Raw genomic sequence first — 13,020 nt, 5'->3', positions numbered from 1 at the left:
GGAAGACAAGAGTCATCATACTGTGTTTGAGTTTATAAGCCGAAGTGTCTACCACTAGATCCTAATAATTGACAGTAGTTTTATAACTAGTAGCAGCTTTCATGAAAAGGAAATTCTAGCTTTTTCATATAAATATATGCACAATATGTGTACTTGATATAAATGTTCATACAATATGTTGTCTTTTGTGTCTAGCTTTTTTTTCATTTGGGCTATTTTTTTAAGGCTTAGTTCAAAAATGTAGCATGATCAGTACTCCATTCCTTCTTATGGCTGAAAAATATTACATTATATGGGTATAATTTTGTTTATCCATTTATTAATTGATGGACATTTGAGTTGTTTCCACTTTTATCCATTATGGATAATAAATAATGTTGCTTTGACAGTTGTAAGCAAGTTTTTATATAAACATGTTTTCACTTCTCCTGAGATATACCTAAGAGTAGAATTGCTGGCTCATATAATAATTCTGTTTAACTTCTTGAGAAGGTGTAAAAACTGTTTTCCCCAATGACTGCACCATTTTACATTCCCGCCAGCAATGTGTGAGGGTTCTAATTTCTCCATATACTTGCTAAAACTTGATATTGTCTTTTGATCCTAGCCATCCTGGTGAATGTGAACATGTGTCTCATTGTGGTTTTGATGTGCTTGTTTCTCATTACTGATGTTGAACACCTTTTCATTTGCTTTATTAGCTATTTGTATATCTTCTTTGGAGAGATGTATATTCAGATCCTGTACCCACTTTTTTAGTTGGGTTATTTGTCTTTTTATTGTTGAGTTGTAAGAGCTTTGATAAATTATGGATTCAAGTCCCTTAGCAGATATATGATATACAGATATTTTCTCTTACATTGTCTTTTTATTTTCTCAGTGTTATCCTTTAATGCAAAAAAGAAAAATTTGGTGAAATCTGATTTTTCTTTGATAGCTTATGCTTTTGGTATCCTAAGAAACTGTTATCTAAACCAAAGTCATATATATTTACACCTGTGTTTCCTTCTATGTACTTAATAGTTTTACCTTCTACATTTAGGTGTTTGATTTATTTTAATTTTTGTATATGATGTGAGATAGGTGTCCAAACTCATTCTTTTATATGTAGATACCCAAATTCCTGTGTTTTTTATTCTAATGTTATTGTACATATCCTTATTATACTAATTTCAAGAATATTGTACTAATTTTCTTAAAACACTGATAAGTTAAAACTATACTGAGATTTTTGAGCCTTTTTAAAAAATATTTCTCATTACAGATTTTAAATTTAAAATAAAAATAAACTCTGGGACAGGTAATGATATTTATGAAGTTGATTGATTTTATTAAGTGCTGTGTGACTTTTATTAGAATAAATACATTCTTCTAAATCACAGCCTTGAGTTTGTGATAACCAGAGATGCAGTGTTTTGTGCCTAGACTCTGTTCTTAGTAAGCAGTCCTAATTTCTTTTTATTAACTCCTATAACTTTATTTTTCAGTGATTATTTGGTTTGTTTTTTGTTTTTGTTTTTTGTGGGGGGTTTTGTTGTTTTTTTTTTTTTTGAGTTATAAGGGAATTTAGGCAGGTGGTGGTTTTCTGTTTACCTACTTTATATGTTTGAAGTTGAAAGAGATGCTAAAAGTGATGATTACAAAAGAATAAAAGAAAAAGAACTGTACACAGTTCAATTCAGTTCTTACCCCACCTCTGATTTTCATAACATACCACCAAGCTGCTTCTGTGGAGGTTAATAGTTAATTGAAAAAAGATGAAGAAAAGAAATGTCTCTGTAAATTTATTTGATATATTTAATTATAATCAAAAAGCTTGGTTCTGTCAGTAAATGCAGAAACAAATAGCTTTGTTGTGCAGAATTATTCTTTGAAATATTTTATAATAGTTTTTATATAATGTAATGATAGATTTATTTCCTGTTCCTTTCTCATATCATAAATATATTTGGAGTAAATGCTGTTTTAAAATGTTTTTGTTTCTTCCTAGATGCTCACTCTACACATGGAAGGTCCAACTTTAGAGATGAAAGATCTAGTAAAACATATGAACGTTTGCAGAAAAAATTAAAGGATCGCCAAGGAACACAGAAAGATAAAATGAGCAGTCCACCGTCATCGCCCCAGAAATGCCCTTCTCCCATAAATGAACATAATGGGCTTATAAAAGGGCAAAATGCTAGTGGTGTAAACGTAGGATCAGCAAAGAATAAGTCAGGGAAAGGGAAAGGTGGTGCACAAATTGATACAGAAATGGAAGGTAACTAAAACCCTCAACTATTCTTGTTAGTACTTTTCATTGTTACTTAATCAACTATAAGTATATTCTTTCAGTTATTTCACCATACCCAGATAAACTGTTTTTAATAACACTTTCTAAATGCGAGAAGTTTTAGAACCTAAATTGTTACTAGGGTACTTCTTTTTACAATTTGGGAAAGCTCAGTTAGTACTTTCACCTAAATTGCCAATTTTATTAGCTAAGAGAAATTTCTCTTTGAAGGGAAACTGGTAAAGTTCATCCAGATTCATTTTCCTCTCTTTTTGGGCCCTTTGACAAGGCTGTGCTGGTTTTTATCGAAAGTCTTTATTTCTACCAACTTCTTTATATAAGAGTGCCTGAAAGCAGCTCATTATGTCATTCACCAATCTATATACTCTATAGGAATGATGTTCTTCATTACTTTCTTCAGAAGTTCTTTTCTCTTAAAATCCCCTTATTTCCCTTGGACCTTTCTCCTAACCTGTGACTTGCACCATATGAACTCTGAGCATTGCTTCCTTTTCTTTATAATTTCCATTCCCCACCAATACATTTTAATGTTTTATTTTTTTTTAAAGATTTTATTTATTTATTTGAGAGAGAAAGAATGAGAGACAGAGAGCACGAGAAGGAAGAGGGTCAGAGGGAGAAGTATACTCCCTGCTGAGCAGGGAGCCCGATGTGGGACTCGATCCAGGGACTCCAGGATCATGACCTGAGCTGAAGGCAGTCGCTTAACCAACTGAGCCACCCAGGCGCCCCATTTTAATGTTTTAACAGCCTCATGGTTTGTACATTAACATTTATGTTAACAAAAATGTTCACCCATATTTTTGAGACCTGATCAATCTTTTTCAGTACTGATGTTTCATAAGAATTAAGCTAAAGTTACAAATATATCAGTTCAGATATAAGTTATGGTCAAGTCAATTACATTTTTATTTTGGAAACCACAGTTAAGGCCTGCCAAGACACATATACTCGGGTGCCTGGGTGGCTCAGTCAGTTGAGCATCCGACTCTTGGTTTTGGCTCATGTCGTGACTTAGGGGTTGTGGGATCAAGTCCCATGTCTGGCTCCACACTCAGCGAGGAGTCTGCTTGAGATTCCCTCTGCCCCTTCTCCCCTACCCTGTGCGTGCACTCTGTCTCCCTTTCTCAAATAAATAAGTAAATCTTAAAAAAAAAAAAAAAAAAGACTCAGTTAACTTATTAACCGTTAAGAGGTATGAGATTGGGAAATGAGAATTCCAGAGAGTGTTTTTTACAGCTATGAATAAAAATATACTTTCTATAAGAAAAACTTAGTGACTGGTTCAGATATATATAGTGGCATTATAATTAGGGATCACAGTTGAAACGGAAATAGAAACTGAAGCAGAAGAATCCTGAAGAGCTACAAACTGCTGAATATGAACTAAAGTAAAAACTAGGAAATAAAAATCTCAGATTACCAACATAGTTTCAGAAGATATATTGTGGAGAGAGAGGGATGATTATATTTAAGTTCATTTTTAAAAATTTTTTTTTTTTTTGAAGAAAAAGACGAAGAAACTAAAGCTTTTGAAGCACTTCTTTCCAACATTGTCAAACCAGTGGTAAGTATTGCGTGTGTTTTCTTGACTTTTTTTTTTTTTAAAGATTTTTTTATTTGTTTGACAGATAGAGACACAGCGAGAGAGGGAACACAGCAGGGGGAGTGGAAGAGGGAGAAGTTGACTCCCCACTGAGCAGGGAGCCTGATGCGGGGCTCCATCCCAGGACCCTGGGATTATGACCTCAGCCAAAGGCAGATGCTTAACAATTGAGCCACCCAAGCGCCCCTTTCTTGATATTTATATTAAGTATTATTCATTAGGATTTTGATATATTTTAATTCAGGACGTGCTTAAAAGTTAACTATTATTAGGGGCACCGGGCTGGCTCAGTCAGAAGAGCACGTGACTCTTGATCTTGTGGTCGTGAATTCAAGCCCCACACTGGGTGTAGAGATTACTTAAATTAAAACAAAACTATAAGAATGTGATATCAGTAATGGATCAGTGTAGATCTAACATAAAAAAAGATTTGTTAATCAGTGAAGCAAAATATTCAATCAAGAATTCATTTTTTAAACTAGGATTTAATATATACTAAATGACATTGAAAATCATTGGAAGAGACAAACATGTAATAAATAATGTGTGTATGACTGATTTTCAGTTTTTTAAAAATCCATCTATATGATTTCCATAAAAAATACATTCAGTTAACTCCAGATGCAGCAAGAGTTAAACTATAGAAGAGGTTTATATTCCCCAACCCTTTATAAGTATCCATGTAATAGAAGAAATAAGATCAGCAAAAGGTGTGGCAGCAAATCTGGCTACATAAAATTTTCTGCTTATTTTTTAAATAGCCTAAATAAAGGCTGTCATCTTAATAGGAAAAATATATGCATCAGACTTGACAAAAGATTAATTTTAAGTGCTCATACAAATTGAACTTTTTAAACCCATTAAGACCCCAAAGTATTTTTTACTAGCAGTCAGAATTAAACTTCTCTGAAACTATGAGGTCCCATTTCTTAATAAAAAGCTACACAAACAAAAACGCTTTTTGCAGCACTGATATTAATAAAAATAAAACAAAAGAATTCATAAATTAGGATATTTTTACTGGACAGAATATTTTAACCACTTAAAAATATGATTTTGAACACCAAAAACATGCAAAGATGCTTTTGTAGGTAAAAGCGCTAGTGATCAAACTATTTAGACACTGTGATTACAGTCTTATAAAGGAAAGACTTTAGAAAAAGGAAAAAAACTAGAAGGAAAAACCGAAATGTCACAGTTGTTCAGATTAGTCATTTCTCTTTTCTCTGCTGATTACAATCTTATAAAGGAAAGACTTTAGAAAAAGGAAAAAAACTAGAAGGAAAGACCGAAATGTCACAGTTATTCAGATTAGTCATTTCTCTTTCTCTGCTTTAAGAGCTATAACTTCACTCCATTTTAAAAGTAAGCTAATTGGGCGCCTGGGTGGCTCAGTTGGTTAAGTGACTGCCTTCAGCTCAGGTCATGATCCTGGAGTCCCAGGATCAAGTCCTACATCGGGCTCCCTGCTCAGCAGGGACTCTGCTTCTTCCTCTGACCCTTCCCTCTCTCGTGCTCTCTCACTCTCTCTCTCATTCTTTCTCTCTCAAATAAATAAATAAAATCTTAGAAAAATAAAATAAATAAAAATAAAGGTAAACTAATAGATGTGCCAGTGATTAAGATTGAATTTTTATTTTATTATATGTGAACTCTTTTATGGTGAAACATGTAAGTAATACATGAATATAGTGAGTAGAAATAAATTCCTTTTACCCACTCCTGTGATTTGGTCATACCTAACAGTTTAGGTTTCCAGTTTCACTTCATTTGTATGAGTTCGTCCATCAGACTATATTTTTTCTATTGTCTTTTTATGAAAAAGGGATCATACGTACCCTATTGTTCTGTGGCAGGGTTTTTTTCACTGTGCTGTGCCTTAGCAATCTATGTCATTATTCTTTCAAGAGCTTCATAGTTATTCATTCAGTCAGTCAAAGTATTGCCATCATGACAACCAATCAAAATATTTATTGATATCCTATTATATACCAGTAAATAGAAAGCAAATATACAAACAAAATCAGGTGTGATAGTATAAAGAGCTTTTACAGAAATAGGGTAATGTGATGCATTCCTGAAGAGAGGGGAATTACATTAAATAGAGCAATTAGGAAAACCTTCTCTGAGCCTTGAAGAGTTAGAAAAGTTGGAAGGAATGAGACAGGGAAACCAGGAATAATCCTGGCAAGTTCGCCAGATAGAAAGAACCATCCTCGGGGCGCCTGGGTGGCTCAGTCGTTAAGCATCTGCCTTTGGCTCAGGTCATGATCTCAGGGTCCTGGGATCGGGCCCTGCATCAGGCTCCCTGCTCCACAGGAAGCCTGCTTCTCCCTCTCCCGCTCCCCCTGCTTGTGTTCCCTCTCTCGCTGTATCTCTGTCAAATAAATAAATAAAATCTTAAAAAAAAAAAAAGTATTCTACCATTGTTAATTTCTTAGTCTTGACAAAAATACATTATTATGTAAGATGTTAACAATAGAGGAAGCTGGGCAACAGATATACAAGCACTCTGTATGCTTATTATCTTCCCAACTTTTCTGTAAATTTATTCCAAAATAAAAGCCTTTTAAAAATACTATATTTGGTTAGTTATGGTAAATAAATCATCTCACTCAGCCGCTCACTTTTGTAGGTGAGACCTGAGACCCTAAAGGTTTGAGAGTTCAGTATCACCAAGCAAATTAGTGGCAGGTATTTTGCCTTCCTACTTAAGGTCATCTCTACCACCTATACTTTTCATGATGTAGTCAGTACCCACAAAGCCTGATAAAGTAAGCTTTCAAAAAGTAGATGCCAGTTAATGCTTTTGGCTGACCTACCTTCAGAGTATTGTTTACTTACTTATTCTCACAGTTTAACAGTTAGGATAATCTCATAAAATCAAGATACTCGAAAAGTTGTACATATATGTATGTTAACAGTATGTTTGTTTAAAAAAAGAAAAAAACTTGCACAGTTACAGGTTAATAGCCAGATGGACACTGATTAAAACAATCATTTTTAAGCCCACTGTAAATGAAACATAGTACTAAGACTTTTTTAAGGTAGTATGACAGTAAGTAAAATATATTTCTGTGATTTAACAGAAGCAGAATATATACAGTAATAGCCTTCTAAATTTATCCAGGCTTTGAGAACTTTGAAAAGGGGAAAATGTCATGCTTGTGTGGAGATCACTTATTCTGCCTAATTCAAGATAGATATTACTAGCTTTTTAATCATCCAGTCTGTTGGATGAAAAGTGGTATCTTGTTTTAATTTACATTTTTTTAATTATGAATGCATTTATACATCATTTCTTGCATTATCCATTTATATTTATATTTCTTTGGTCAGTCCATGACCTTTGCTCATCTTTATCTTTTTCTTATTGTAAGACACTTTGTAAATTGAGGCAATGAACCTTTTCAATACGGTACAAGTGGACTTTTTTCCATTCTTTTTTGACTGTACGTGGTGTTTGCACTAATAGTTTTGAATGGCCCCTAATGGTCTTTAGATTTTTTATTGAACCCATCTGCCCTTTTAAAACAGACTATATCTTGTCTACAAATGGACAGGTTTCTATTTGTAAGCCATTTTTTTGTAAGTAGATACAGATATATTTTATTTAATCTTGAAACCTCATTAGATTTTCACTGTTCATTATACACATTACAGTTGTTTCAAAGAGTTTTAAATATTATGTTTTTGCAGGCCTCAGACATCCAGGCAAGGACAGTAGTACTTACCTGGTCACCTCCTTCCAGCTTCATTAATGGCGAAACAAATGAGACTACTGTACCAGAGCTCTATAGTTATGAAATTCTGGTCTCAAGTACTGGAAAAGATGGGAAATACAAAAGTGTTTATGTGTAAGTATTTGTTAGGTTTTACTCCTCCCATTATGTAAGTCAGTGGTTTATCATAAAGAGTTTAATACTAATTTTGTTCTGTTTTTCCCTCTCATTGCTTTTATTTTGAATCTGTAAATTGACAAGTGATATTGATTTCAATCTGTGTAGTCCAGATGCCAGCTGGTACATGTCTGTCTACACTCCCTTGGAATAATTACTTTCATTGGCTACATTCAGCTTTATTATTTTTCAGTAGGCTCCCTAGCAGATGTTTCACTATTCACATATTCCTGAGACATAAATTGTCGTATATAGAAGCCCAGAACAGAAATAGAGAACTGTTAGATTGTATACTCAAGAAATGCAATGCTCCTCTAAGGAGTTGGATTTAATTCTTAATATGTCAGTTGTATTGAATTTGTAAAATGTAATTGTTATTGTATTTGTAAAATGCAGTTGTAAATATTGTAAAATGAATTTAGTACCATTGTTCCTCATTTGTATGTTGGTATGTTAATAATCATATTTTGAAAACCTATCATAATTCTCTTTCCTTGGTTCAAAAGTGTTGTTATAGACCAAAAGCCTAAGGCTTTTGAAAGAGTCAGTGGCTAAAAGTGTGATATTTATGACTGACAGTTGTAAAATAATTTTTTATCCTTACTCAGGTAGAAGTTGCTTATCTAATGAAAAGTAAAGAGTAAAGTCGATTATTAATAATTTAAACACTGGGAAGATTGTAAAGGAAGTGGTTAGTCATTGGAATGATCATAATTAACGTAGAATACTGGATACATCAGCCTTCTTGGTATCTTTTCAAAGAATAGCTAATAATAAGGAAGAAAGGAAAGTGAAAGTGCTCCAGTATTTATTATCTAGTTACGTAAGGTTAGAAAAATATCCTGTCTCCTTCTCTCTATTGAGATTTCCTTGTATTTATTCTGTTCATATTTCTTAAAAGAGACAAAGCTACCTACCAGGTAAATAGGTGATAAAGGACCATCAACATAAGGTTTCTTTTTGTGGTAATGACTGTTTCTAGTTAGATATGGCTGCTTGCTAAGAGGAAGCATTTGTCTCCATTTGCAGCCTGATCAGAGAGCGCAAGAGGGACATTAGTCACCTTCTTTACACCAATTAAGGTCTGTCTCTGAGGTTGCTACTGCAACTGCCCAATTCATTAAAGTGTACTTTCCTCAGTGGGACGTGTTTTCTTTCTTATATTTAGTGGTTTTGATTTGAGAAGTGGCGGTGGCGGGGGGCGTCCATAAAGTGGAGAGGAGAGAAACTTGGCTGAAGGAAAAGGAACAGAGAATAGTATTTTTTAAAAAAAGAAGTAGAAAATGGGCTGGGTTTTTTAGCCACATATATAAGTAATTGTATCAAATGATTATTTTAAGAAAATGTGTGCTATTATATTTGAAAATGTGAAAATGTAATAGTGCCCATGAATGAAATACTTTACTTCAAATTATTCACTTTTTTTATGATCTACTCATTGAACTCTTAATATTTTAATATTTTAAATAAGATTCCATTTTATATTCTAACAAAATGCAGAAGTGGCACACTCCTTGCAAAAATTTGGTGGTTTTGCTTTCAGTAATACACAGGTTATTTATCATTTAATTGTGCAAGATGAATTTTTAAATAATTGAAACTGGCCTATATTGCAAGAACCTCTTAGGTCCTCTTTGGATCACCTTTGCTGCATCCCAAAGGTTTTGGACTGTCATGTTTTCATTTTCATTTCATTTCATTGAAGTTTTTTAATATCTTCTTTAATTTTCTAGTTAACCCATTCATTCTTTCATTGGATGTTCTTTAACCTCCATGTATTTGTGATCTTTCCAAATTTTTTCTTGCGGTTGACTTCAAGTTTAATAGCATTGTGGTCTGAAAATATGCATGGTATGATCCCAGTCTTTTTGTACCAGTTGAGGCCTGATTTGTGACCCAGTATGTGATGTTTTCTGAAGAATGTTCCATGTGCACTTCAATGTGTATTCTGCTGCTTTAGGATGAAATGCTCTGAATGTGTCTGTTAAGTCCATCTGGTCCAGTATGTCATTCAAAGCCCTTGTTTCCTTGTTGATCTTCTGCTTAGATGATCTGTCCCTTTGTAAGTGGGGTGTTAAAGTCCCCTCCTATTGTATTATCAATGAGTTTCTTTAAGTTTGTTATTGATTTATATATTTGGGTGTTCCCAAGTTGGGGGCAGAAATATTTACAATGTTAGATCTTCTTGATGAATAGACCCTTTAATTATGATACAATGCCCTTCTTCATCTCTTGTTACAGTCTTTGGTTCAAAATCTAGTTTGTCTGATATAAATATGGCTACTCCAGCTTTTTTTTTTTTTTGGTGTCCATTAGCATGATAGATGGTTCTCCATCCCCTCACTTTCAATCTGCAGCTGTCTTAGGTCTAAAACGAGTGTCTTGTAGGCAGCATATAGATGGATCTTACTTTTTTATCCATTCTGGTACCCTGTGTCTTTTGATTGGAGCATTTAGTCCATTTACATTCAGAGTGATTATTGATAGGAATTTACGTGCCATTGGTAAAGTTGGTGTTTCTGGTGATGTTCTCTGTTCCTTTGTAGACTTTGTTGTTTTTGGTCTTTTATTCCCCATTCAAGGAGTCCTCTTTAATATCTCTTGCAGGGTTGGTTTAGTGGTCACGAACTCCTTTTGTTTTTGTTTGTCTGGGAAATTCTTTATCTCTCCTTCTATTGTGAATGACAGCCTTGCTGGATAAAGTATTCTTGGCTGCATTTTTTCCCATTCAGCATGTTGAATATATCCTGCCATTCTCTTCTGGCCTGCTAAATTTCTGTGGACAGGTCACTGCAAACCTGATCTGCTGTGACCCTGTCTGTCTTCCCTTGTAGGTTAAGGACTTTTTTTCCCTTGCTGCTTTTAGGATTCTTTCCTTGTCTGTGTTTTTTGTGAATTTGACTATGATATGCCTTAGTAATGGCCGGCTTTTGTTGAATTTAATGGGAGTTCTCTGTGCTTCTTGGATTTCAATGTCTTTTTCCTTCCCCCAGATTAAGGAAGTTTTCAGCTATAATTTGCTCAAATAAAACCTTCTGCCCCTTTTTCTTCTTCTTCTGGGACTCCTGTGATCAAATGTTACTATGTTTTAAGGAGCCACTGAGTAACCTAACTCTACATTTGTGATCCTATACCTTTCTTTCTCTCTTCAGCTTCATTATTTTCCATAATTTTATCTTCTATGTCTGTATCCTCTGCTTCGTCCATCCTTGTTATCATTGCATCCAGTCGGTTTTGCCTCTTGGTTATAGCATTTTTTATTTTGGCCTGACAAGTTTTAGTTCTTTTATATCTGCACTAAGGGATTCTCTAGTATCTTCTATGCCTTCTCAAGCCCAGCTAGTATCCTTATAATTGTTGTTTTAAATTCTTGTTGTTGTTTTAAATTCCTATTCAGGCATCTTATTTTATCTGTATTGATTAAGTCACTGGCTGTTACTTCATCCTGTTCTTTCTTTTGGGGTGAATTCCTCTGTCTTGTCATTTTGTCTAGGTCACTGTTTTTTGGGGGTGATTTAGTTATACTCCTGCTCCTGAGAGTAATGGCTATATTAAGAAGAGGTTTAAAAAAGAAAAAAAAAAAAAGAGGTCCTATACTGTCTTGGGCCTGGTGATTCAAGAGGTGTTTCAGAGTGTGTACTCTGCTGTTTTGTTTTGGCTGCTCCTTCCCTCAGGTCAGTCCTCTGCAGAGTTTCTCCTTGCCTGCAGTGGGGGTGGTATTTGGACCTTGTCCACTATATGGCAGGTTTTAACTAGATATGTCTTGGTCTGCTTGTTAAAAGAAACTAGGTCCAAGAGAAAGGAAGGAAGGAAGGAAAAAGAAAAGAAAGAAAGAAATGAGATCCTAGATCCTACTTCCCCTAGAGCTGAAGCTTTGCAGCACTCTGTGATCAGGAGCCTTGGTGCATGTGAGGGGTTTGTGCTGGTCTTCTGGAGGGATGCACCTGCAGGGTACCGGCGGGGCGGGCAGGTGGGAGGGGTTGGTGTAAGCAGCTCCAGCCTCCATTATGGGGGCAGGGAGGTGCTGTGTTGCTCAGTGCTGATGGGTGCAGGGGAAATGGTGTTGCCCTACTCTCCTCCCCGGACTGGGGAGTTCGTGCCCGCCAATCTTCAGGAAGCCCTCTCAGAAGAGCAAGCAATCACCCCTCTTGTGCCCCAGCTTCTGTCGGGTCTCTGCCAGGTGGCACAGTACTCCCGTGTTTTATCTCAGACATGAGGCTGGGTTTCAAAACTCCCAATTTTATGTACTCTTGCTGATCCTCTGGGGGAGAGTCGCCACACTGTGGTCAGTGCCAGTTTGTCCCAGAAACGCAGTTGCACAACTGCACAGTGGTTCAGAGTTTATGGTAAAGTGCAGCAACAAGCAGCACCAAGGTTTGCTGCCCTCAGCCAGTGTCTGTATTCCCATGCTAGTGAACAGGGATGCACATTGGTGCTGCCAGTTCTTTTGTCCCCGAGAGCGGCCATCCACCATTCCCAAATGTACCCCAAAAAGGGGAACTATTTTTCCCTATGTGACCCAGAGGGTCCTCAGACAACACTGCCCGCTCCCGGGTCTCTGCACTCCTTCCCCACCAGAGCACCGCTAAGCCTGCCAGGCACAACCCCAACAATGGCACGGACTTGTAAAACTTAAGACTTTGAGCTCTACTGCTTATAAAAATTTGCCATAGTCAGCCCCTCTCTTTTTCCCAGTCACTGGTTTTGGGGAAGATTTTTTCTTATGTAGTCCCCTGCCTGCTGCTTCACTTTTTCTTTCTCTCTCTCTCACTCCTCTCTCCATGATCAGGTCTTCTGCCCCTCCACAGCACCCACATCTGTTCTCTCCCCAAATCAACTCTCCCCAGCTCCTACCTTCCACAAGGTGGCCGTTTTTCTACCTGTAGACGTGCAGCTTTGTTCTCTCAGTCCTCAGATTGATTTCTTGGGTGTTTAGAATGATTTGATATTTATCTAGCTGTATTGGAGGGACGAGGCAAGCTTAGGGCCCCCTACTCTTCCACCATCTTAATTCCTCTCTGCACCCACTGTGTGGACACCTTTCTGTTTTAAAGTGGTATGCAGGTACATAACGTAAGTTTGGCACATAACCTTATTACACAAATTCCATATTGGTGGAATCTGAATATGGTTACAATTGGTAAAGTAAAAAGCAGTATAATTTCATAAACCGCCATAAACTGAAGTGTACATAATGTAAATCCTCTGGAAATGCTTGTTTA

The 13,020-nt window shown here is 35.9% G+C and overlaps 1 protein-coding gene across 2 annotated transcripts in view; it reads left to right on the top strand.

Moving 5' to 3' along the window:
- Positions 1-13,020, top strand: part of FNDC3A (fibronectin type III domain containing 3A) — a 155,704-nt gene that overhangs the window by 102,439 nt on the left and 40,245 nt on the right. For both annotated transcript variants that reach the window (XM_028105378.2, XM_028105381.2), the window contains 3 exons: positions 1,991-2,260; positions 3,802-3,860; positions 7,599-7,756. In XM_028105378.2, the coding sequence (XP_027961179.1) occupies positions 1,991-2,260; positions 3,802-3,860; positions 7,599-7,756 (487 nt within the window). The remainder of the gene's footprint in view (positions 1-1,990; positions 2,261-3,801; positions 3,861-7,598; positions 7,757-13,020) is intronic.

Source organism: Eumetopias jubatus, unplaced genomic scaffold, assembly GCF_037043125.1.
Source record: "Eumetopias jubatus isolate StellerSeaLion01/CBP00866 unplaced genomic scaffold, mEumJub1_p1.0 scaffold_3, whole genome shotgun sequence".
Lineage (NCBI taxonomy): Eukaryota > Metazoa > Chordata > Mammalia > Carnivora > Otariidae > Eumetopias > Eumetopias jubatus.
The sequence above is the reverse complement of the archived record's forward strand: the minus strand, read 5'-3'. Positions and strand labels throughout refer to the sequence as shown.